At 47.2% G+C, this 26,975-nt stretch overlaps 2 protein-coding genes across 2 annotated transcripts; both read right to left on the reverse strand.

Moving 5' to 3' along the window:
• Window positions 1-6,088: 6,088 nt before the first annotated feature.
• On the reverse strand, window positions 6,089-6,520 carry LOC120684707. The gene has a single exon (XM_039966602.1). The coding sequence runs from the start codon at window positions 6,518-6,520 to the stop codon at window positions 6,089-6,091; it is 432 nt and encodes a 143-aa protein (XP_039822536.1).
• An 11,510-nt stretch (window positions 6,521-18,030) lies between these two features.
• LOC120686359 (23 kDa jasmonate-induced protein-like) lies at window positions 18,031-19,370 on the reverse strand. Its single transcript, XM_039968561.1, has 2 exons — window positions 18,822-19,370; window positions 18,031-18,411 (listed from the first exon to the last, which is right to left on the reverse strand). The coding sequence occupies exons 1-2, from the start codon at window positions 19,269-19,271 to the stop codon at window positions 18,214-18,216; spliced, it is 648 nt and encodes a 215-aa protein (XP_039824495.1). The 5' UTR covers window positions 19,272-19,370; the 3' UTR covers window positions 18,031-18,213.
• Window positions 19,371-26,975: the final 7,605 nt, after the last annotated feature.

Consider the following 26,975-nt stretch of genomic DNA (forward strand, 5'->3'; position numbering starts at 1 on the left):
GTCTTCAGTAGCTTCAGTTAGATTCACTTGAGCTTCACGCTGCTCACTCTCGGACTCGGGCACCAGCTCGTATGTTCCATCAGCGAGAGTAGTAGTATCTATATGAGATGCACATGGGTGAGTTGTTGTGTTGGTAATAATTTATGAATTATTTCACAATAAAGGTGTAATCCAACAAGGCTCAAATGAGAAAATAAAACACTGTCATTTCTCTTTCATTGGGCAGCCGTTTATAGAGTAAAAAACAACATTAGTTAGTTCATAAAGTCAAAGTGGGGTTTTCATCATATACCAAAACATACAAAAGTTGTTTCCTTTAACAAAACTAACGATAACATGCTTTGTCCAAAACTATAGTTACACATCATTCCTGAGGTTGAAATTCTTACTTAGTGTACTTCATAAAGTATAGATCTTGCTGTAAAAATTTGAGGAAATTTTCATGCAGCAGAAAAATCATGAAAAACCATATACACAGCCACTGCTAGGATATGAAACTATTTATACAGATCAAACCATGCAAGTAATGGTGCCAAGAATTTTTACTGAGTCGTGCCACACTTATGAGGAGTCCACTGTAAATTTTTCAAATTTTATGGGGCAGTACACAGAGCATGAAAAAATAAGACAAACTTTACTAGCAATAATGCCAACTTATTTCTACAGAGGGTTATACTTAGTTTCTGTGTCTCAAAATTTTACAGAGGAGTCTATATATGATTCTAAACATACTTTAAATTTATCAGAATTTTTCTAGACAGAAAATAGGAGTAATAAAATTGACAATTTAAACTCACATATAACAAGACTGATTAGTACAGAGAGTTAAAAAGTGTTTTTGGCTCTCAAAGTTTGTATGCTAGATTATCTTCTGAAGACTAAGCCACAGTAAAATTTTCTGATTTTTCTAGATGCAACAACTAAAAATATAGACTAACAATATAGCATCATTTTTAAGGATTAATTCACAGAGCTAGCTACACAAATCTAAAAATAACGGAACTTGGACAGTGGTGTTCATCTAGTATTGTAAGTATACAGAAAAAGTTTCATTCACATGTCTATATCAGAACATCCAGAAATAAAAAGTAAATTATTCTACTAGATCTAGCCAAGACTAGGGTTTCATCTAGTTACATGTGTTAACTGGTGCTCAAATTTTTATACAAAGCTAAGCATGGCATGGAGTAGCTATCAGACAAAAATCACCTATAGATGCTGAGTAGAACTCCTAGAATAATTATAGTCTATGTAATCTAATCTTTTTCCTAGATTAAAATATAGACAGATAATAAATATGTGCATGTAATGAAAGTTGTAGATCTAGTAACAAGGAACTCAGATAAATTGAGTTTACATTTTTCCGATGTTTCTAAAAATTTATATCGATTTTAAAAGTTCACTGCTTTGGGAAACAAAAAGAAAAAGATCTCTTTTTGCACAGAGACCCCTGGAAGAAGTAATTTCCTCGCAGATATGCCCCTGGCCAGACTTTGGAGCAGGGGAGGTGGCGGGCGGCCGGAATCCGGCGCCTGTGGCTGCCGGCGGCGAGGGCCCGGTGGGGGAGAGGCAAGAGGAGAGCGAGAGGAACCTAGGGGTTGCTCGGGTGGGGCTCGGGATGGCTGGAGGCGGCACCTCCGCGGAGCAGGGGCTCCGGCGGCGGCGGTGAGCGGCGGCGGCGACCGTCCGGCGGTCGTGGGCGACGATGAGCGGGTCGGGGAGCACCGGTGGAGGGCAGGGGAGCTTGCTGCGGGGTCCGTTGGGTGCGAGGAAGGACGGAGGAGGGGGTTCCGCGGCGACCTAGGGGTGGCGGCGGCCATGGTGGGCGGCGGCGGCTCCGGACGCCGTGGGAAGCTCGGCCTGGCGCTCGGAGCAGGGAGGGGAGTAGAGGGGGAGGTAGGAGGCTTGCTTGCGAAGCAAATGGGAGGGAGGAGAGCCGGGCAGAGGGATGAGGCGCAGGTAGGCCGGCTCGACACGTCGTCGCCGTGGCGCTTCGCGCGGCCGACCTCGTCGTGCGCGCTGGGAGACGGCGCCGCGTGGCGAGGTCGAGAAACGTCGAGGAGGAACCGGGGTGAATTTGGTTGAGGGCGAGATGTGTGGGGCGGCTAGGTGGTGCCGACGCCGGCGTACGACGGCACCGTGGACGGGGCGCAGGAAAACAGAGGAGGGAGAAGAGAGATGGAGTTGGGGGCAAAACGGTAAATAAAGCAAAGTTCAAAATTTCCTTTTGTAAACTCAATTTTTCTCCACTTTCTTGGCCTCAAATGAAAAACTTTTGAATACCAAAGTTGTTCAAAATTTCGAGGTATACAACTTTTGTTTTAGGCACTTTTTCATTTGAACAATGATTTGAAAGATAAAATTTGAAACTTGAATGTATTCGAAAATGTCGTATACGCTTCGGAAATTAACTTTTTCTTCAATTTTTGTGTAGCAACTCGGAAAACCTTGAACACAAAAGTTGTTCGCCATTTAAAACTCTATAACTTTGGTTTAGGAAACAATTTATTTGAGCAATGATTTAAAATTCCTTTTTAAAACCTATTTGTTTCAATTTGAAAGATATTTTAAACATTTAAAAACTTTGATTTGAAGCACTCGTCATTTCATGTGTAAAATTTTATTTTCTCCCCTTGACATCAACTAGACTTTGGTTTACCATGATGTTTGTGATATGTCAATTCAATTTCAGATGCAAACTTACATCATTTTAAAAATTATTTAAGTTTTCTCACCTGAGTTCAAATACACATAAACACACATACATAGAGACATTCATACATACACGTGCATTGCAACCATAAATGTATTTAATTTAGTTTTTCTTGGTTACTGATGCATGATGCTTTGTTTAGTTTCTTCTGCTTAGCATTTTAATTACCTGGGCTGTCACAATGTTTTTGTCATGATAACGGCGTAGCTGCTGCTCGCACCGGGCGTGCTGGAGGGATGCAGTCAGACGATGCTCCTCGGCCGAGTCGATGTCTATTCGCCGAGTTGTTTCTGGGTGTGTGGAGCACCAAAGGCAATATCCGTTGGGAGGATAGCCTCAGAACCGTAAACCATGAAGAAGGGGGAGTAGCCGGTGGCCCGGCTTCTCTGCGTGCGCAGCCCCCATACTACTCTGGGTAGTTCCAGGATCCACTTGGAGCCATATTTTTCGATCGGGTCGAAAATTCTGGCTTTGAGCCCCTGGAGGATAAAGCCATTAGCGCGTTCCACCTGGCTGTTGCACCTGGGGTGAGCCACGGAGGCGTAGTACACATCGATGCAGCTTTCCTGGCAGAAGTCTTGAAATTCTGATCCGATGAAGGAGGTGCCTAGGTCTGTGATGATCCGATTAGGCACTCCGAACCTTTGTGTTATCTCCTAGATGAACTCGGCTGCCTTGGCTACTGACGTGGAAGAGACCGGCTTCACCTCGATCCACTTGGTGAACTTGTCAATGGCGACGAATATTTGGGTTTAGCCACCTTGCGCTGTTTTTAGGGGTCCCACCGAGTCGAGTCCCCAACAGGCGAATGGCTAGGATGGAGGGATCGTCTGCAGAGCCTGAGCCGGGATGTGATGTTGCTTTGAGAAGAACTGGCATCCAGGGCATCGTCTGACGATGGCTTGGGCGTCGGCCAGGGCCGTCGGCCAATAGAAGCCTGACCTGAAAGCTTTGTCCACCAGGGTGGAAGCTCCTACGTGGTTTCTGCAAATTCCCGAGTGGATCTCGCTGCGGAGTCGGACTCCATCTGAATGGGAGATGCACTTGGAAAGGGTTCCTGAAGAGGCCGAGTGCCTGAACAACTTGGTTCCGATGACGACGTTGCTTGCGGCTCGGCGGGCGAGTCGCTCGTGCTCCTTGTCCTTCAGGTAGGACTTATTGTTGATGATGAAATCAAGTATCGGGGCTCGCCAATCAGGATTGGCGATCAGTACTTCCTGGCCTAGGGCTAGCACTAGGTCAGGTTTGGTAGGAGGTTCCTCCTCGATCTTGACAGTGGGGGAGTTGAGAGGCTGCACGAAGATGCCGGCCGGGACGAGTGCCCGCTTGGATCCCAGCTTGGAGAGTACATCGGCTGCCACGTTGTAGTCTCGGAGGATGTGATGAAATTCCAGGCCATAGAAGTGGGCCTCGAGCTTGCGGATCTCCTTGCAGTAGGCGTCCATCTTCTCCTGGGTGCAATCCCAATCCTTGTTGACTTGCTGGATGACAACTTTGGAGTCGCCATACGCGAGTAGCCTCTTGATGCCGAGTGAGGCCACGATCCTGAGTCCGTGGATGAGGGCCTCGTACTCGGCCATGTTATTGGTGGCCTTGAAGAGTAGCTGCAGGACATATTTTAGTTGCTCACCTCTCAGGGAGATGAAGAGGATGCCTGCCCCAGCGCCATGGAGGTTGAGGGTGCTGTCGAAGTACATGACCCAGTGCTCGAGTCGGTCGTCAGGTGATGGATCCTGAATCTCGGTCCACTCGGCGATGAATTCCACTAGGGCTTGTGACTTGATGGTGGAGCCGGGGAGGAATTCGATGGAGAGGGCTCCTAGCTCCACCGACCACTTGACGACTCGGCCATTGGCGTCCCTATTGTGAAGTATGTCGCCGGGGGGGAAAGAGGAAACCACCTTGACATTGTGCGCCTGGAAGTAGTGACGCAGCTTCCTGGACATGATGAGGATCGCGTAGAGGAGTTTCTGCACCTTAGGATAGCGTAGCTTGGACTCGCCGAGTACTTCACTGATGAAGTAGATGGGTCGTTGTACTTTGTAGACATGGCCCAGCTCGTCTCGTTCGATGACCAGGGCAGTGCTGACCACGTGCGTAGTTGCCACAATGTAGAGAAATAGCATTTCTCCGTCTTCTGGAGCTGTTAAGACTAGTGGAGTTGTGAGGAAATCTTTTAGCTGCTGGAAGCTACAGCGGCTTCCTCATTCCACTCGAATTTGTCCGACTTCCTGAGAAGTTTAAAGAAGGGCAGGCCCTGTTGCCGAGTCGGCTGATGAATCAGCTCAAGGCGGCCATGCACCCTGTAAGCTTCATCAGATCCTTCTTGCACCTGGGTGGCTTCATGAATCTAATAGCATTGATCTTTGTTGGGTTGGCTTCGATTCCCCGGCTGCTTACGATGAAGCCGAGTAGTTTGCCTGCCGGGACACCGAAGACGCATTTGGTGGGGTTGAGCTTCCATTTGAATCTCCTGAGATTTTCAAATGTTTCTTGTAGGTCGGCAATGAAATGATCACTGGACCTAGTCTTGATGATGACGTCATCCACGTAAGTCTCGGCGTTGCGCCCGATCTGCCCCTGGAGGCATTTCTGGATGGCCTTCTGATAGGTGGCACCTGCGTTCTTGAGGCCGAACGTCATGGTGTTGTAGCAATATGCCCCAAAGGGCGTGATGAATGATGTCTTCTCTTGATCCGACTTCTTCATGGCAATCTAATGGTAGCTGGAGTAGCAATCAAGAAAAGAGAGGAGCGCGCACCCGACTGTCGAGTCAACAACCTGGTCGATGTGCGGGAGAGGAAAAGGGTCTTTAGGGCAGTGCTTGTTGAGATCCGTGTAATCAACACACATTCTCCATTCGCCATTTTTCTTTTTTACAACGACTAGATTTGCCAGCCACTCTGGATGTGTAACTTCTCGGATAAAACCAGCGGCTAAGAGCCGGGTTACCTCTACCCTAATATCCTCCTTTCGATCTTGAGCAAAGCGGCGTAGCCGTTGCTTGATGGGTCACGCCTTCTCGTTGAGATCCAAGGAGTGCTCAGCCTCCTCCCTTGGTACGCCTGGCATGTCAGAGGGCTTCCATGCGAAGATGTCCCAGTTGGCGCAGGGGAAAGAGGTGAGCGCGAGTTCCTATGCAGAGTCGAGGTCGGCCCCGATCAAGGCTGTCTTATCGGGGTGGTTGTCGCTGAGGACGATAGCCTTTGTCTTGCTGTCAGGGTGCAGCTGGGACTCTGGTACCGAGTTGTTGGATGGCTTCTGGTGCTGGTCCATTGTGAGGGCCTTTGCCGCCTGAGCGACCATGGCCTGGTTGTTGCTTCTCTCTAGGGCCTCGGCGGTGTTGATGTTCTCTGTCTCATAGGAGTGAGACGTCTAGATGTCGCCGCGGATGGAAAGGACTCCGTTTGGAGCCGGCATCTTCAAAGGAAGATATGTGTTGTTGGGGATCGCCATGAACTTGGCAAGAGTTGGTCTCCCCAGTATATTGTGGTAGGAAGTCTCGAACGGGGCCACCTCGAAGATGATGGACTCCGTGCGGTAGTTGTCCCGAGTGCCGAAGGTGACGGGGAGGGTGACCTTGCCAACCGGAGTTGAGCTCGCACCCGGGATGATACCGTAGAAGGCCTGGTCTGAAGGAACCAGCTTGGTCATGTCGAAGCCCATGTCCTCCAGAGACTTGGCGAAGATGATATTGAGGGCACTGACCCATCGATGTGTACCCTGGCCAGACGGATCTGGCGTTTCACTGGGTTGACCATGAGCAGGTAAGCACTTGGCCTGGGCAGGTGAACCCAGTGGCCGCATCGGTCGAAGGTAATGGGGATTTCCGACTAGCAAAGAGGTTCAACCGGGTGCCTGAACACCGCGTTGACGTCGCGATTGTGCAGCTTGCTGCTGTGCTTGTAGGACGGGGCACTGGAGCCTCCGAAGATGATATTGAGCACCCGTTGCTTCTCCTGGAAGGTGCCGGGTGACCGGTTGCCCTGCTGGTCCTCCTCGTATCGCCTGGGCGAGCGGTTCCTACGGCCACGGCCACGGGATCTTCTGGAGCTACCCGGCCTTTCGCGGTCATCGAGCCTGGGCCGCTTGGGCTCCTCTGGAGCAACACTGTTGGATACGGCGCGACATTCTTGCGCTTGTGGTTGGCATCTTTGTGCCAGGGGCACTTGGAGTCGAGGAACCTGTTGAGCTCCTCCTGGTCGAGCGAGGTACGTTGCTGAGGCCGATCGGCGATAGCGACGGTGTTGTCGGGGCCAAGCTTTTGATCGCGGGCCTTGGATGACTCGGCGCGGTCTCGGTTCTTGCCGTGACGTGGTGGATGATCCCCGCTTTCGCGAGCGGGGTCCATGTTGACGTGCTTGTTGACGACGGCCATCATGTCGGAGACGGTGTTGGGGTTGGACTCAAACATCTTTCTCCATAGTTCGATGCTATGGAGGCCTTGGGGGAAGTGGTAGATCACATCCCTGTCATCAACTTCCGTAATTGTATTACGGTTAGCAAAGTACCTTTTGATGTAGTCATGCAGGGACTCGGAGGGTCGTTGCGTAACGCTGCCCAGATCCCATCTGATTTTGGGGCCCGGGCAGGCTGCTTGGTAGTATTGGAAGAAGGCGGTGCCGAGGTCCTGCCAGCTATTGATCGAGCCGGCAGGAAGAGACTTGAGCCAGTTCTGTGCTTGCTGGCTCATCATCACCGGGAAGTATGCCGCCATGATGTCGATGTTGCCGTTCGCTGCTTGGACGGCGATGGAGTAGGTGCGCAGCCATGTCTTGGGATCGGACTCACCATCGAACTTTTCAATGCTGACCGGCTTGAAGGTCGCGGGCCACTGGATGGCTCGCAACCTGTCGGAGAAGGCGGAGAAGCCGTCCAAGTCGTCCACCAGGTCGTAGTCGTCATCGCAGGGTCGACGATTGCGATTGTTGCAGATGTGGTCGGGTGCACCATGCTCGTCGTCGTAGCGGCGACGTCGTTCCCGCTCGGCGTTGTCCCATTGGCGATGACGGTTGTCGATGCGGGGTTGAAGATCTCTGCAGGCAAGACAGTCGCGAAGGTTGGGCTGGTCGACCTCTTCATCGCGGCGATGAGGACGCACCGAGCGGTTGGAGCTTGATTGCCCCCGGTGGTTGGAATACTCCCTTCTCAGGCCATGGGCCTGGGTTGCTGCAACATGCAGATGAGCGCAAGCTTTTGCAATCTTGGGAGTTTGGGGTAGTCCCTCGAATACCTAGAGGACGGCGGCCATGTTGGCAGATGGCGTGGCGAAGACTTAATGACCGTCATAATCCAGGACGAACTCGTTCTCGAGGTTCCTGGGCCTTGGCGGTGACGGATGCCTCCGTGCAACCTTGGGGTTGCGACGCTCGGCGTTTTCAAGATCTTCCTAGGCCTGAAGGATGACTTGCTCGTTGGCCCGACAGTCGGCGCGGAGGCCGTTGCGGTGAAGACGCTTCGCCCGCTGTTGGTCGTCCTCGCCGATGAAGGATTCGAAGTCCATCGAGACTACCGAGATCTGGCGCCGGCCGTCGGGGTTGCTACGGTTGGGTGGGAGGGTGAAGACGGCCGCCTGATACCCAACCTCAGTAGATGAGGGCGGATCAGATTGGATCTGATCCGAGTCGGACTGATCCAACTCGGTGATGCGCAGGTTGCCCATACGTACTCGGATCTGATCCGAATAGGCTGCGGAGTTGTTGTGGAGCCCATATGGGAGGACAGCTGAGCCGCCTGGATGACCCAGCACAGTCTCGCCGAGTTGAATGCACTCGGCAAGGGATTTGGTGACACGATCTATTCCGGAGATTAGATCGTTGTTGCAGATGATCGGCCGACGCGTTGCCCTGGGGCGAACGATCGGAGGTTCGTTGATGTCAAGTTCGGAAACTCAACGAGCGATGGAGCTTTGAGCCGTCAGATCAGATCTGACGCTGGTGGAGTTGCCGCTCTCGGTGATCGAGGGGCTGGTGGGTGGGTTCCGAGGAACTGTAGTTTTCAGGAAACTACCAGAGGTGAAGGCGAATCCAGCGACAACCTCCATCTGGATGCTGACGTTGGCGGAGAAGAAGATGCCGGATCTTGCTGCCATCAAGCTCGATGTAAGGACTCCTGAGAAATCTCCCCTACCTGGCACGCCAACTGTCGGATTGCTTATCCGGCAAGTCCACCAGGGGTATGCTTGGCGGTAGATTTGTAGGTGAAGAGGGGATTCTAGAGCCAAGAACTAGATGGTTGCGAGTTGACGCTAAGGTTTAGATAGGTTCGGGACGCTCGGGAGCGTAATACCCTACGTCCTGTGTTGTGTGTATTGAGCTTGACGATGAAAGGTGTACATGGGATGAAAGATGCGTTCTATGGGTCCCCTCACGACGCATTTATAGGCCATGTGCCATGGGTTACAAGTAAGGGAAGATATCTGCTCGGGTTGTTACATGGAATCAGGTCGGTTGAGATCCCTAGATATCCGGAATACACATCCGCGTCTTGATCCTGATCCTCAAAGGAACCTTCCGACGTCCAGCCGAGTGCTTGTCCGCCGGGTAGTCGTGCAGAGTGGTCCTGGCTGAGTAGGTACCCAGTCGGGAGAGAACTACTCAGCTGGGAGGTACCCGGATGTACCTCCATCACTTGGTATGCCCATGAAGGGGTTCCTGTGCTGCAGCCAACATGGCACAGTACGCCTTTGCGGTTGCCTCTGGCTCCTCCTCCCAACGTTCTTCCTCGAAATGTGCTTCATGAAAGTCATCTAACATATCTCCTACCCCAGCATCAGCATTATGATCTTCAATGCATTGCCTAACAATCTCGTCTCTCATATGATTGGCTTCACCATGGTAGGTCCACCGGGTATAGTCTCTCGAAAATCCAAAATTGCAAAGATGTTGTGTCATGTCTTCCCGTGTCTGTCGACGCGTGTTTCCATATTTGGTGCAGGAACACCAAGTGCATGAGGCTCATTTAACCTTTGAAAATGCTCGATCCAAGAAAGCCTCAGTCTTCTGAATCCATTCCAAGGTCAAGTCGCCCCCTTGTTTCCAACCGGAGTACATCCACGCACAGTCATCCATACTCTATCATATCAACGAGTAATATAATATAAAAGATAATATTATATTCTACACGATATCTAAACTTTCTACTTGGTTAAGATAGGTTCTAATCGCACCCAAAGATGCGTAGCTGGAGTCAATTTCAATGCTCTACTCCGACCTGGGATAGAATTTTGGCAGCATCTCCCCGTTGTTCTCTAAATACACGTCCTAAAAGGGAGATTGTGTATCCGGAGAACAACGGAGAAATGGTGCGGAAACTCTGTCTCAGATGGGCGTAGACCATGGAAACTAACCCCATCTATGTATTCTCGGGCTGTCCAAAAAATGTGGACAATCAAAATAGATACGGTCATAGATATGCAAAGTTCTGCATATTTCCATCTGTATCTATTTCGAACGGGAGACGCCTAACTAGGTTACATGATATACGAACATGATACGGAAAGAGGAGTATTCTATGCCTCACCTTGCTATACATCCTGCAAACTGAGGTGGGTGGCAGAAGTGGCCCGGTGGCAGAGACCGGCGACGGGAACTAGGTGGCGGTGCTCGATTCCTACAAAAAAAATAATATTTGTCAAATTATAGTCAGCGACGTGTTACTTTTGATTATCTCAACAAAAAGCATTGAACTAGTGTTTTGCCTCAGATATGTTTTGTTTCATTTGATCTTGAACTTGCAGCATAAGAAATCATCTCAACAAAAAGGGGTTCATGATAGACATGGAACCATGTGACACAACCAGCCCAACCATCATATCAACACAAATGAGAGTTGCTTTGGGCATGGATGTGTCACATGGTTTGATGACAACCATGAGAAGCATAAGTACACGACACAATGAATACAGCCACAAGCTCAAGATCATCATATATTACCTATAACAAATCTAGGTAAAAAATTATATCATCACGGGCAACTAGGTCATGTAATCTACTACGAACATTAGAAGGAGCGAAGGCCTTTTTCACATGCTCACCTAGGGCTCGACAGTGGGTGAGGTGGGGACACGCATGTCAGTGTAGACGGATTGTGTCGACGATGTCATGCGGCTAAATGAACGACTCGAGAATGGTGCAATACCTCTCCTGCAAAAAAACAACATGTGTCAATTATATTGATTTAATGCATTTTATCATGACAAAAATTAGTTGAGCAAGTTCCACTTAGCAAGTTCACCTAGGGCTCGATGGCGAGCGTGGCGAGGGCGGCGGCGTGGCAAACCCGGGCGGTAGTGGCGAGCGTGGCTACATGGCGAGCGTGCTGAGCGCGCTGGCGTGGAGGCGTGGCGAGCGCGGGCGGCAGCGGCGAGCGTGGGCGTCAGTGGCGAGGGTGGCGAGCGCGGAGGCGTGGAGGCGTGGCTCGCGCAGTGGAGGCCGGTGGAGGATCCCCGGCACGCGAGACAAGGCGCGCGTGGCCGGCGCCATCAGGATTGTGAGCCCGGCGGCGTGGGCATGGCGCGCCGAGACGCCGGTGTGGCGGACACGTTGACCGGGGCAGGCATGGCCGGCGCCGTCGGCCTGCCGAGGCCGCTGCCGTGGCGGACGCGTCGACCGGGGCCGGGCCGGCCAGGAGTGGAGAGGAGGCAGGGTGGAGGTGCCCTGGTGCGCGGGCTAGGCCGAGGCGTGGCGGACATGGCGACCGGGGTCGGCCGGGACCGGCGCGGAGGTGGGATGGAGGGGCCCCAGCGGGGTGGAGCGGGGAGCGTGGCAGGTGGAAGGGGGACAGAGCGGCGCCGGCGGCGGGTTAGCGGGGTGGTAGGACGGCGCGGCGGGCGGTACCGGCGGCGGGTGAGAAGAGTGGCGGCGGGGAGGGCGCAGTGGGCGGGGTGAGCAGCAGCTGGTGGGGAGCAGCAGCGCATGTCGGACCGGGTGGCCGAAATGGCTAAGTTGGGTGTTTGCCCGATCCGGCCCACGGCAAAGGGCCCAGGCGGCGGAGCGGCCCGGCACGGCGGCGGGCGGGTGTGGGCGGCGTGCAACGGCCGGAGAGGGTTGCGGCCCGGGACGGCCTCAGGCGGGGTGCATGGCCAAGTCCGCGACGGGGCACGCTGGTTTGCCGTGTGCCTTTGGGCCAGCACACGGCAAAGGACATGTTTGCCGTATGCCTTGTCCTGTGCACACGGCAAACATTTTTTTTCTATTTTTGACTCCATTTTTTAAATGTTTTCTTTTCAATTTTTGTTTTCAATCAGTTTGGTTTTCTATTTCATGTTTTAAACTTTATCACATTTTGTTATTACATTGCTAAAGTGATTGCATAATTCATGTTTTATTTTGTTTTTGTGATTATTTCATGTGTTTCAAACTAATATTTAATTGCCCAAAAAATTTATAAATGTACCACTTATCCAAAAATTAACCAAAATTTGGCATTAAAGAACCTAAATTGTTTTTTGCAATCACAAAAAGTTTTAAAGGCAACCGCCAATTCGTTCGTATTGTTGAGTCTAAATGTAAACGAATCCTTCTCAACTCTATGGATTATCTCTGGAGATGTTTCGATTTATAACAAGCGTACGTGAAAACTTTTGCGAAACCTTCCCAATTTTTTACCACAGTCTCCATACATGAAATCATGATACCATGACAAATTTTAAGATTTTCAGAATTTGTTTGCTATTAATAGAATTTTAAAATGTTTCGGTGAAACATTGCTGATCATGGTTCCTGACCAAGATCATCAAAATCTAGTTTTGTTTCAGGGTTACCTTATCACATTGAACTTCATAACATGAAGATCATTTTTCTATCCATTATACTCCATTATTCAAAACACTTCCAGTTTATAACCCCCAAAAATTTGATTAATGAAATTAAATGACTAAATATAGCAAAAATACCAAGAAATATACCAAAGTTTGACATTGAGTACAATAGACTGTATATGTACAGTAGAAAAAGTTGGGATTGTAGATTCTATTTTTTTTTGCATTAATTTTGCCGTGTGCTTTGTACCTAGGCACACGGCAAAACATGTCCTTTGTCGTATGACAGGTCTTTGCCGTGTGCTTTGTTCACTGGCACACGGCAAAGGGTGATGTTTGCCGTGTGCCAAACCTTTGCCGTGTGCTAGTTCTGAGGGCACACGGCTCCATGTGCCAAACCTTTGTCGTGTGCTAGTTCTGAGGGCACACGGCAAAGTACATGTTTGCCGTGTGCCTAAGCTTTGCCGTGTGCTAGTTCTGAGGGCACACGGCAAATGACATGTTTGTTGTGTGGCCGAGATTGTGCACACGGCAAACTGCTAGGCACACGGCAAACTGCCGTTTTCCGGTAGTGTATCAAAATCAAACAAAACAATAATCAACCATTATTCAGGAAACACTAGAGTTAATTCCACGCAATCCAAAACGACAATAAGCAAGCGCAAAGTGTGTATATATAACAAAAATGGGGAAAAAACCTGCAGTATGGTCTTGTACACACATATTTTTTTCGGAACAAAGCATAGAACCAGCAGGTAGCAGAAGTACTTCGCCACTCGTCAGTCGCGTCGCAAGTTTGAGGTGCACAAAGAGCCAACAGAGCAGGCTTCAATGGTCTTGATCTCCATCAGCAGCCAATCCTTCCTCAGATCCACTGGCAGCCCCAAAAGTGACCTGAACCGGCGGCCATTGCTGTCTTTACTAAGAATGCTGTACGCCTTGAGCATGTCCTCACGAGCCAAGCCAGGTATCTCCTGGAGCACAGCCAAGATCGTCGTCTCCTCAGCAGAAGCTGCAGCTGCTTTCAAATTTCTGCCACCATCTTCTCCGAGCTGCTGCATGTCCTCATTGACGATGGCCACGCTGCTTCTGCTGTTGCTGACCGATGATGCAGCAGCAGCACCAACATCGCTACACCTTGGGGAAGAATTGAAGTAGTCTGACAGGCCACTGGGGAGGAAGATTCTTCCAGATTCATCCACGCCAGTCGCCGCATCCCTGGTCGTAGCGGCGTACCGATCGTATCGTCTTGCTCCTCGTGTCGACCAGGATCATCCACTCCGTCGTGTCGCCGGCTTATTTCCTCTTCGTGTAGAAGCTCTCGCACACGATGAAGAAGACGAGGTGGGGCTCGTCCGCGCTCACAATGATGGGGTACGCCGGCTGGGCGCGCGGGAGGGCCTTGGCGGCGTCGAGTGCCCAGAGCTCGGTGGCGTCGACCACGCCGTCCATGGCCCACGCCATGGTGTCCGTGCGCAGCGTCCAGGTCCTGATGGTGTAGGCGTTGCTAGAGCGCCGGCAGAGGGTGACGCCGGAGCCGTGGCAGCAGCAGCGGGGCGTGACGGTGACGAGCCTCACCGTGCCGTCGGCGGCGGCACGCACGTCGTGGGTCAATCCCCGGCGTGACTGGGTGTGATCCGCCTCCGCCTCCGCCACCTCCTCCACTGGAGGGAACGAGACATGCCGGAGGACGGGTGCCTCGTCCAGCACGTTGCAGAAGATGAGGCAATGGCGGCTTCGGTTCGGGACCCAGCACAGGAGCCTGCTACCGCCGACGGATCCCAGTGCATTCCCAGCGGAATCTCGGCTCCAATACGTGAGGGGAGCTCACCATGTTGTGAGGGGGAGATTGTTGGGAATAGTCCCACATGGTGAGTTGTGGGTGGGCAAGTATGGTTTATATCATTGAGGGCACATCCCCCTAATGGGCTAGTTTTTTGGGGGGAATGTCGGCCCAATAAACCTAAAACCTGCTGCTGTGTGTTCGGGCTCGTGTGTGGCGGCCCGACGGCCTGGGGTGTGTGGCGGGCACGCTGTGCGTCGGCAGCCCGGTTCCAACAGGAGGCACGCTCGAGCAGAGTCCTGACCTGGCGGTGGGCCCGTCGTTGCGCCGGCGTTTCCGGGGCCGGCAGCTCCAAGGAGGGCCATGGTGGCCTCATCCGGGGCCGGCAGCTCCAAGGAGGGCCATGGTGGCCTCATCCTGTTGCTTCTTGATCCGGCGGCGTCGATGCCGCGAGCCTGCTCCGCAACAGTGGGTTCCTCGACCGGCTCGTTGCCGGTAGGACAGGAGTGGGACCGAAGTCGGGCTGTCCCCAGTGAACCTGTCGGGGGAGATCGCTTCTCCGCCCGAGAGCTGCGAGGCCATGTTGGCGAGGGAGTACGCCAGGGAACGCTTCACCATAAAAATATTTTCCTTTTTTTATTTCAGCTAAATTTTTGAAAAATCATAGAAAAATCAAAAAATTAAAAATCAAATTTTGTTGGACTCTACATGAGTAGATCCACACAGTAAACATATAATATTGTTTGCTTTCATACAAAGTTTTTGTTGTAGATTTAAATATATATTGTGTCTGCAATTAAATAAAATAATTCATAGCTGCATTTTCAATGGTCCAATTGTGGTGAAATTTTTATGGTGGGATAGCTATTGTATGTTTGAACTCTAGTAAAAACTTCATACTCATTGGATCATGTATACCTTTGTTATAAACTTATTTATGTTCATGCTAGTTAAATTTAAATAAATCTATAACTAAATTATACATGATCCAATGAGCATGAAATTTTTATTGAAGTTTAAGCATTAAATAATTGTCCACCATAAAAAGTTTACTACAATTGGACAATTGAAATTGCAGATATGAATTATTTCCATTAATTGCAAAAAAGTATAGATCTAAATCTACAAAAAAAAATTGTACTAAAGCATACCATATTATAGATTCACTATGTAGATTTACTCATGTAGAGTCCAACAAAATTTGATTTCCAATTTTCAGCTGAAATAAATAAAAATAAAAAGACAAAACCACCCTCCGAAACCGCCTTGGGGGGTTATTTGGCCGGTTTTGGAAAGTCCGGAGGTAGAATAACTGGTTTTGTAGTTTGGGGGGGTGGAGGGGTTAAGTAGTCTAGATCCAATAGTTGAGGGGGTTACGTAGACTTCTTCCTTATTTAATAAGCTTTGCATCTAATAAACTGGCCGCACCATATTACGTCAATAATTTCACTAGGCCGATCATCGCAAAATCAAACAAAGTACCAACTGAGCCAAATAAAATAATCCCTTTATCCGGCTATCCAATTGTTTCTGAAACTAATTAAAATAGTTTGAATGAATTACTCCTAAATAAATTATCCGATCACTTTATCATGGTAAAAACGATTGTTAACGGGTATATAATAAAGCTGCCACTTTTATTGCATAAATTTTGCGCTATCAGAGTACAACTATTATCTGTATTAATTATTCTCTCTGTCCCACAAAGTGTGTAGGCAAACTGTCACCATGGATCTCATTGAAGGACTTCCTATGTCTGACAGATATAACTACATGCTGGTGGTGGTGAACAAGTTCTATAAGTATTCTCATTTTGTGAAACTCACTCATCCTTTCACTGCATGAAGGTGGCCAAGCAGTTTATGGAGCGTTTATAAGGTTCATGGGATGCCTCAAGCAATTTGTGACATGATTTTCACAAGTCTGTTGTGGCAGGAGTTGTTCAAATCGTCTTGAACTCAGATAAGGATGAGTTCTGCATATCATCCTCAAAGTGATGGGCAAACTGAGAGGGTTAACCAATGTATTGAAGCTTAATTTTTTAAATCTTGTATTTTTCAGTGGTCCAAATGGTTACACCTATCCGATTTTTGGTACAATACCAATGTTCACTCATCCCTGAACAGGACTCCATTCCAATTTTTCTATGGTCATGAGCCTGGTTACTTTTTCATTGAGGTGATGGATTCATGTGCTAGACAAGGGCCCTGTTTGTTTCCGATTATAATCGGCTTATCGGTGGAAATAAGCGATAATCCCACCAAACGCCTCGCTTATTTTCGCTTCTGTGGTAATCCGTTTCAGATATTTGAACTACGAGAAGCGAGAATCAAGAAGCGAGAAAATCTTCGCTTCTCTCGGCCATGCTTAGATTATAAGTTAAGTGAAAACAAACAAGGCCAAGAAATGGTGGAATTGCTGCAGCAACGGTTACTGAGATCTCAACAAAGGATGAAGGCAAGCTGGCAGGAACAGAACAGAAAGATCTTTGTGGTGGGAGACAAATTCTGGCTTAAGTTGCAGCTTTATGTTCATACATCAGTAGCAAAACATGCCAATCACAAGCTTTCGTTCAGATACTTTGGCCCTTTCGAATTCGAAAGTAAAATTGGCTCCGTGGCATACAAACTGAAGATGCCTACTTTAAGCAATATTCATCTAGTGTTTCATGTCTCACTGCTCAAGAAGGTAATTGGTGACATAACTCTCACTACTCGTTCTTCCCCCAAAGGCTAGCTGTATATCTACTGAGGTCCCTGAGATCGTATGGGATCAATGACTAAAGACCAAGAACAAAAGGGTAGTGTCTCAACTGTTGATCAAATGGCGGGATTGGCTGGCTGAAATGGCAACCTGGGAAGATGAAGATACATTCCTATTGGCTCAGATACGTGCTCCGACTTGTTGACAAGACGGATCTAGAAGAGGGGATGATATCAGGTGCTCATTGTAGTAGACTCCCGAGAAGAAGGCATCAAGGGAAGGAGGCGCCAAGCCAACCCATGAGGCAGGTAGAGCTCTGATGACATAGGCAGGAAGAGCTCTAGCAGGAGTTGGTCGTGGGCCTAGACTGCGACGGCCCAACACAAGGCTCTGTGCGCCAGAGTGGGTTTGAATCCTTCACGAGGCCCATGTAACGGCGAGTTGCCATGAGCAACTTGTATGGATAAAAGCTAGCGTATGGAGGGGATGCTGATTGATTTTGAACTGATCGGCTTGGCGGCAGCGGGCGTCGGCTCAATAACCCGAGAGAGTTCCTCATCCGTGTATCCGTTTTCTACCAAATACGAGAGAATCATTTGTCGTTGATCCAAATTCTCGAGTGTTCTGTCTGAGTTAGGGTGTAACAATTACCCACAGCAAATCCCACGACCACCACACAGATGATTTCTAGGATACCGTTGCGCCACAGAATGTCCCCACATCAATAAGATGATTGGTGTACTCTATATGTAATTAGATAATGGAGTAGTCGCATCAACAAGATGATTGGTGTACTCTATATGTAATTAGATAGTAGTAGTAGATGCGTTATATTCTTCTCTGACGTTGCGAAGAATAGGTGCCATACGCAGCAGCAGCAACTCGTAAAACTCTGTTTTGTAATGAGAATATTCAGGCGGAGGATAGGCACCCTCCGCCGAAGTTTCCTAAAATAAAATAAAATAAAATATGGAACCTCCTTTGCGTGCTGGACCAGTGGTTGTGCATTTGTAATGCGACTCCAACAAGGAGCATAATAGGTATGAGCACTTTTTTTTTAGCTACTATGGGTATATAATAAAGCTGCCACTTTTATTGCATAAATTTTGCACTTACATCGATAATTCAGAAATAAAACTGCGATAAACGTAGCCGATACATGATTATTGGATAGTGCGACAACTGATATAAAACTGCGCATGCGACAAGAAATTAATAAGCGCGACCACATTACAATCATTTTCCTCGCGTTGCTCAGTTCTCGTCTGGCAGGGGGGCAAACTTGTGCTTCAGAACAACGACGAATTCAGAGGTTGTGTAGCCGCCAACACTGGCAGTTGATTCCATGTACTCGTCTTCATCCCCCGACATTCTTCCTGCCTCTTCCAGTAGCCCTTTGATGTAACCCCAATATGGTGGGAAGTGATCTTTCTCACGGATCTCAGCGTAAGCCTGCATTTATGAATATGGAATTTGTCGTAGTGACTAACGGGTTAACAATACAACGTATTTTTTCTTCTGTTGTTAACCTTGTTCTTTGCCGTAAAATCACTAGTACCACTCGGATGTCGTATGGTTCATGTTTCCAATGTTCCCACAAAGTATTTAATTAATGTTCCAATTGATAAAGGGGATAGAGCTAATTCATTTTAGTAACAAACTAGTAAACAGCTAGTATTTTAGTAGAGAAAGTCAAGTTAGAATCGAGGATGATTATAAGACAAAATGACTACCTGTAAAAGACATACTATTATCCATATTAAGTCGGCAGAGTACAACTATAGTTGTTTGGTGGTGTGCTAGGAAAATTTATAGTGGTGGAACACAATTTTATTAGGAAAATTTAAAGTGGTTGGACTTACAGAGTTCGGTGTGGCACTCCACGGGAGAGACCAGGCGACCATGAAGTCCCTGACATCCCCATTGACGTTCTGGGAGCGGAAGACGCGAGCAGCCTCGCATCCGATGGACTGACCTTTTGGGTGGACATGGAGGAACGCCACCCACTGCCCATTCTGGAAGGTGGTTGGAGGCTGCTCGTGGTAGACGTACCCCGACCAGTCCATCTTCTGCTCATCAACGAGCTCCACTGTGTTGCCAGTGGCGTTGTAGACAAGAACCATGGTGGACACACCGTCCCCGTAGGAGCTCTTGAGGTCCAGCGCGTGCTGCAGCGCGCTCAGGTTCTTGTCCTCGGCATGGATCAGCCGCATGGCTTCCCGCGCGCAGTCCACCTGCGTGATGTCCCGGTCCGCATAACGCGCCATGGCCTTCAGTGTCTCCTCAGTGATCGGGAGGCCAAAAGGATTCATGTTGCTCAAGCTGTAAGCTGTAGCTTGGTGGAATAATTCAATTTTGGTCTCTATGCCTATTGAGATCGATAGAGATCCTGACTAGATAGATAACCAATGGTTACGTACGTGTCTATATATAGCAGCAGCCAGGCCATTTTTTTTATCATATAACGTGAGTGCAAGGCAGGGTGTGAAACACATGTCACCGGCACCATCACGGTACATGTGGTCCCCAGGGATACTGGAATTTATATTGTGACTAATGCATGTAACCGACTAGTCTCCTTAAAGTACATGAATCGTGTCCCTGTGTCATGTTCAATTATCCCATTAAAATGCCAAATGAAGGTTTATCACATTAGTTTTTTAGCGAGGTACAATAGTGGTTAGAATATGACTGATCTTATCAAGTGGATGGACTCATCAGTTGATGCCTTGCGGCACGGTATAGCCTCCACCCACTTTGACACGTAGTCAACCATAATAAGTATGTACTCGTACCCATGTGAATTCTGAAAAGGTCACATGAAGTCGATGCCCCACACATCGAACAAATCTATTTGAAGATTGTAGTTCAAAGGCATTGAATTTTTTGCCATGACGTTACCTGATCTTTGACACTCTGGACATGTTGCAACGTACCTCCTGGCGTCTTCATGCATCTCTGGCCAATAAAATCCACTCACACATACCTTCACTTGTGTTCTGAAGTGTCCTTGGTGTCCCCCATACTCAGATGAATGACATTTTCTGAGTATCTCCTCTCTTTATTCTTGCTCAGGGACACACTTCCTCAACACTCCATCCTCTCCATATCTGTAAAGGTATGGTGCGTTCCAGTAGTACTTCTTGCTCTCCGAGATTACTCTCCTCTTCATGTTCTTGTCCAGGTGATCGAGTGACATCCCTTTTATCGCTCTCACGATGTCGTTGATCCATTTGTCTCTGTCCATAACTCTGTATAAGTGATCGTCTGTCATGGCGTCCTAAATCGGTTGCTTGCCGTCGTTGCCTTGATGCATTCTGGATAGATGATCTGCCACTAGAATTTCTGATCCTTTCTTGTCTCTGATCTCCACGTTGAACTCTTGCAGTAGGAGTATCCATCTGATCAGTCTTGGTTTAGCATCTTTCTTCGCCAGAAGGTATTTTATTGCAACGTGGTCGGTATACACGATCACTTTCGAGTTAACGATATAAGATCTGAATTTTTTGAAAGCAAATACTATAGCTAGCAACTCCTTCTCCATCGTGGCGTAGTTTATATGAGCATCGTTAAGAGTCTTGCTAGCGTAGTAAATCACGTGCACCTTCCCTTCTTTTCTTTGGCCAAGAACAGCCCCTACCGCGTAATCACTGGCGTCACACATTATTTCAAACGGGAGGTTCCAGTCCGGTGGTTGGATTATCATTGTGCTATTCAGCGACTGCTTCAGAGTTCTAAAAGCGTGTAGGCAGTCTTCATCGAAGTTGAATGGGACATCTTTTTGCAGCAGCTGAGTGAGGGGTTTCATGATTTTAGAGAAATCTTTATTGAATCTTCTGCAGAATCTGGCATGCCTGAGAAAGCTCCTCAACGATTTACTATCAGTTGGGGGGCCGCAGCCTCTCTACAGTCTCTATTTTAGCTTTGTCCACCTGTATCCCTCACTCAGAAATCACATGAGTTGAGAACAAGGTCGACCTCTCCACATCATGCAAGGACTTTGTCTAAATTTGCAAGGCAATCATCGAAACTAGTCCCATGCACGGAGAAGCCACCCATGAACACTTCCATGATTTTCTCAATGAAATCCGAGAAGATGGCCATCATGCATCTTTGGAATGAAGCAGGAGCATTGCACAAACCGAACGGCATTCTTCTATGAGCAAAAGTTCCATAGGGACATATGAATGTCGTCTTGTGCTGGTCCTCAGGATGAATGGGCATCTGGAAATTTACATAATATGATGGAACAACTACATAGTTTTATTCCTACAACCTTGAATCACCTGGTATAATTATACCTATTGGGTAGATATGCTTAGTTGCTATACTTGGGTTGGTGATATTTATTTTTGAATGACAAGAATCAGGAATTTGTTTATATTGTTATACCTGGTTAATTGTAAGATTATTATGATTTAATGTGATATGGAGAACCACCCAAAAAAATAGTACAACCACATTTGTCACATGGCTCTAAACTTAACCTAATAAGGCATGTGGATTATCTAATGGCCTTACCAAAAGGGCAAGGAGGGGGACAAAGTTGTAGGGGTATAGCTTGGTCCTCTTCGGTAGCAACCTTTTGTATGGTGCTAACCATTAGGGAGGGGTATGGTCCACTCTACTTTGGGACTCTAGCGGGTCACTAGTCTTCTGCGTGTCTTTATAAAGGCTCTGTCTTGGAACCCTAGCCACTCACCTTGCAAGTGTTTCAAGGCTTTGCAAACCCAGACAACATTGGGAACATGAGCTATGGCAAAAGTGTACAACCACTGTAGAGTATAAAACTGATATATCGGTTGTGCTTAAGAGCGGCTTGGACCCTCACATGACAATCGAACTTAGAGTTGAAAAAGAAATTGTGGTTGCCTGGTTATGGAAGTACTGCTAGTTTCTTTACAGTTTAATTGGGTTGGTATAAACTTATACCTAGTAATTAGGTGCTTGCTAATAAAACATCACCAACTAAAATGTTGACTGCTATAAACCATCTTTGCCTCTCCTTAAAAGCCTTACATTTTCCCCACTTGTTGAGTACAAACCATAAGTGTACTCATCCTTGTTAAACCGCTGTTCAGAAGAAAATGGTGATGGAGAATACTTCCTAAGATGAGTTGTAAGGCATGCCCTCCCAAGTTAAGTGCCTGTGGATGATGAAGATGCCACTACTATTTTCCGCTTAAGTATTTGACAAGGAATCAAAAGCGTTAAATACTGGGATCTATCTACTGGCATTCCGAATGATCCCGTGAAAACTATATCGGCTATGGCAGCCGATAAGGGAAAGACCCAAAATCAGATCCGATCGGCCGCGAGACACACAAATCGGCCGATAGCCAACCACGCGCTGAGTAGCCGATGGAACCGAATCTAGGTGAGATAAATTGTGGTAAAAACTAAATAAAACAAGTAAAACAATAAACTTGCTAGATCTAATCAATGCCGATAACTTAAATGATTAATAAATAAGATTAAGATAACCTAAAACGGTAACCCTAATCAGATCTATTACACATTCTTATAAAGATTAGAAAATCGTTCCTATAGGGTTCAAGTACTAGATCAAGATAACAGCGAAGCGCCAGAAACTTGTAATCTAGCCGTTGAGATAACTCTTAGGGGAATAAGATCCAAACAACAGTGATGCGCCCGGAAGTTTAACATCTCAGAAAACCAGGTAAGCTCGGAACTTATAGGTAAGCTGGAGGTCAAAGATGATTCAGCCCTGCCTGACTTGCAAGAACTCATAAAAGAAAAATCTATTGCAACCAAGGCGAAGTCGCCGATACGGAAAAGTAGAGAAGTAAGAACTTGTATTGAGATGTGTATCTAAATTTTTACAGACTCGGATGGCTGGCTTTTATAGCCCAAACTAACACAATCCTAACCAATCAGGACATAATTATTTCTTGAACTAAAAGAAACTAAAACCAACTAAATTTGAAATGACTCTTCATCGAGTCGGTGTCTGAATTTCCTTTTCCCGATGCCCGTGAATATCCGCACCAGCTTCTGCCACATCACCCATCCATTCTCAGGCCTGTCATCATTGGTCTTCCAATTAATCCAGCTGATTGCCGTCGCTTCCTTCGAATAGCCTTGGTGCCAAATTTTGGTGCCAACAGATTGAAGCCTCGAAACACCAGGTAAATGCGGAACTTAGAGGTAAGCCAGAGATCAAAGATGATGCAGCCCTGCTAGACTTGAATGAACTCATGGAGATCTACAATCCTAGGTAAAGAGTAAAAACTCGGCGAAAAGTAAAGGAAAAGTAAATGTCACATTGGAATTATGAAAAAAGGCCCCTCAATTTGAATTGAATAGGCGATCAATGGACATAAGCATGAAGATTAAGGACATTTCTAGAACTAATTGTCACAAGAGATGAAGGACACTTAATGTAGATAGGGTTTATAGTTTTGTAGTCTTTGACCGTACTATTAAGCGGGGTTTTTGGTTAGTAGCTTGACCTAAGTGAAGTCTAGTCATGAAAGAATGCACACTAGTCAAAAACCTCACTAGGTAGCTCAAACAAGTCCATGGAAGCAAAAGAAACCAAGTCCAAACTCGAAGCAAATCATTTTGAGAAAGGTTGAATTACGCAGTGCACACCGGATGAAACACCGATGTACGACGGTCAAACTGAGGATCGAACGGCGTTAAGGGTTTCGGCAATAGAGAAGGCACTGTTCCGATTTGTACACGCTGGACAAATGATACATCACTCCGGCGACACGGCGGAGGATCAAATGATTGAACGGCGACGACAACTTCCAGGACAGAGAGCAGTCAGTTCATTTTGTACACACCGGATGAATTGCCCAATGCTCCGGTGTGCACGGCATACTATTAATCCTTTTGAACGGCGTTTGGACCAACATTTGAGTTTGTACGCACCAGATGATTGTCAACAAAGAACGGTGAGCATCGGCGGATAAACAGAACCACTGTGCATATGAACGCCATATGTTTTGGGGGTCAGCATCAGATGAATGACGTGTCAAAGCCATTGAAAAGTGTGCAGACCGTTGTAAAAGTCTACACGCCATTTTATCCACCGATTGGGGTTTTCTTCACGGCGGATCATCCGGCATTAAGGTTTTTCAGCAGCCTTGTTGCCACGGCTACTTGAGACCCCCTAGCCTATATATACCCTCTCCACTACTCTCCTTGGTCTCTGTTGATACTCTGAAATAGTGATACACCTTATGAGCAGTTAAGGAAGAGATTATGCTTAGTTGATCATCATCAAACACCAAATCTCAAGATTAAGGCCACTCTTAGTGAGGTTTAGTAGCAAGAGTGCATTCTAGTCATGTTTAGGCTTTGTGCAGGTCAAGTGAAGGCTAGGAGCTTGTTACTCTTGGTGGTTGACGACACCTAGACAGTCTTGGTGACCTGGAGGTTCTTGGTGAGCTCTTGGAGGTTGTGGGAGCCCCAAGAAAGAGTTCTTGTACACGGTTCATGAGCCCGCCGTTCCGGAGATGGGAAGGGGCTACTCTAAGTGAGCACTTGATTCCTTAGTGGATCAAGGGGGGAGCAATACTCTAAGTGAGTGCTCCAACATGGATTAAGGGAGAGTGTCAACTTCTTGATACCATGGGGAAAAAATCCGGTTGTCTCTACTCCTCTTTTACTTTGCTCTTGCATTACTTTGTGTTTTACTTGAACATTTCATTTGAGCATTCAGTTTTCCATCTCTTGCCTAGGTTGATCACCATGTTAGTGTGCAAGCTTGATAAGGACTTAACTTAGTGTGATGCTCCATGAACATCCCATGAACTTAGTATTGGGCAACACTAGAATTCCAGGTCAAGGTTGTCTTAATTCCGCATTAGAAATTGAAAAAGTCCCAATTCACCCCCACCCCTCTTGGGCCATTAATCCTTTCAGACAACCTTTTATCCCTTGTTGGAGCCACCAACTGGGACTAAAGGCTCGACCCCCACTAAAGATTCATCCCCAACATTAGTCTTGAATTAGGGTCTGGGACTAATGTTAGCTTTAGTCTCGGGTCTAACGGCTAGTGCTACTGGTGGCCGCGTGCGGTGTTGGGAGCCACCAGTGGGCGAACTTTAGTCCAGGTTGGTGGCTCCAACCGGGCCTCAAGACAACCCTTTAGTCTGACAGGAGCCACCATCCGGGACCAAAGGTTCGACCGCCAATGCAAAATTTCATGGTGTGGTTTCATATGCTCAAAATAACATTTAATTTCATGACTCATAAAGAGTTTATATTTGTATAAAGGGGGTTTTATCCTGATGAAATTGAGTCACTCTCTCTCTCTCCCTCTTTAAAGTTTTGATGCCTTATCATAAAAAATCCTGTGGCACAAACTAATGAGATTGAAATCCCAAGAAACTTCCCACTGGACTGGCATAAGATACTAGAAATGAGCTCACCACCAAAGCAGACTTTAATTCTATAGTGCCTTATTTTTTTTAAATGCCTTTCAGGAATTGATGTAATGGAACGTGAAGCTATGCAACAATTTTAGAGCTAGATTATGTATGCTGCACGGGTGTCCATCAACGTGGTCAGATTGATTTTGACATTAATGTATTGGAATGAAACAAATTGTCGAGTAAACCAGCATATGTCTCATGTGGCTGGTGTGAATATAGGTGTTATGTACACCAGAAATTCCCATGTGAGCTCAAGCTTAATTGGTTTCAAATTTAAATATTTTTTAAAAAATTGAATAAGGAATTTTTGTGTCAGGAATCAGATTAGCCTAGATACACTTGTAGATAATCAGTCTTACATCCCCAACATTAGTCTCAGTTGCCTTAGGTCCTGGACTAACAGGTCCAACAGCTAGCACCTCAGGAAGCCGCCCGCGGCGTTGGGGGCTACAAGTGGGGGAACTTTAGTCCCGGTTGGTGGCTCCAACTGGGACTAAAGACAACCCTTTGTCCCTTGTTGGAGCCATCAACTGAGACTAGAGGCTCAAGCCCCACTAAAGATTCATCCCCAACATTAATTAGTCTTGGCTTAGGGTCGGCGACTAATGTTAGGTTTAGTCTCGGGTCTAGCGGCTAGCGCTACTGGCGGCCGTGTGCAGCGTTGGAATGAAACAAATTATAAAGTAACCAGCGTATGTCTGACGTGTCTGTAATAATTACCATTTGGTGGCATTCCTCACGACGTGTTGTGTTTTGATATTTCTGGACCATGACCCCTATATCCTAGGTCAGCTTGGCTGTGTAAAAAAAATGTGGATCCAAGGTCCACACCCACCTTCCTTTGTGCACAGCTTGTGATCGTTGTTGTATTCTTCCTCCTTTTCTATACCGCGTGAATAAAGTTATTTGTCGGTTGGATTCTGCAGGACTGGTATACAATATCGTGTATCACATGTCTCAGTAGCTAGTGTACAAAAGTATGTACTGATCCTGAGGTTGGATGGCGTGAATATAGGTAATCTGTACATGACAAAGTTTCCACGTGAGCTCCAGTTTACTTGCGTTCAAATGGAATTACATTGATAAAAATTGAATAAGAAACTTTTGTATAGTATCACGAAACACATGGATGTCGATTTCATTGGGGCCACATACATGTCCATAATTCGATTCAATGTATCCTTGTATGGACTCAATTATTTGAGGCACGGGCAATCAAAATATGGTTATTTTCATTTACAATATAACATAGTTTGAAACTCTGGTACTGATAATTTCTATATGCTCGATCTTTTTTTACAATCAACATGAGATTGATAGCACTGTAGTTGAAAATATTTATTTAATGTCTTTGTATGCGGAATAAAGTCATTTGTCAGTTTCATTCTGGCCCCACGACGTGTGTATTCCAATATTTCTGGGCCATGGTCCCTATATCCTTGTCCACAGCTTGTGATCCTTCTTGTATTCTTCCTCCTTTTCTATGCCGCGTAAATAAAGTCATTTGTCAGTTTCATTCTGTCATGTATCACATGTGTCGGTAGTGTACAAAAGATGCCAGTGCACAAAGTTTTGTACTGATCCTGAGGCGTGGATGGTGTGAATATA

Source organism: Panicum virgatum, chromosome 8N, assembly GCF_016808335.1.
Source record: "Panicum virgatum strain AP13 chromosome 8N, P.virgatum_v5, whole genome shotgun sequence".
In the NCBI taxonomy this organism is placed as follows: domain Eukaryota; kingdom Viridiplantae; phylum Streptophyta; class Magnoliopsida; order Poales; family Poaceae; genus Panicum; species Panicum virgatum.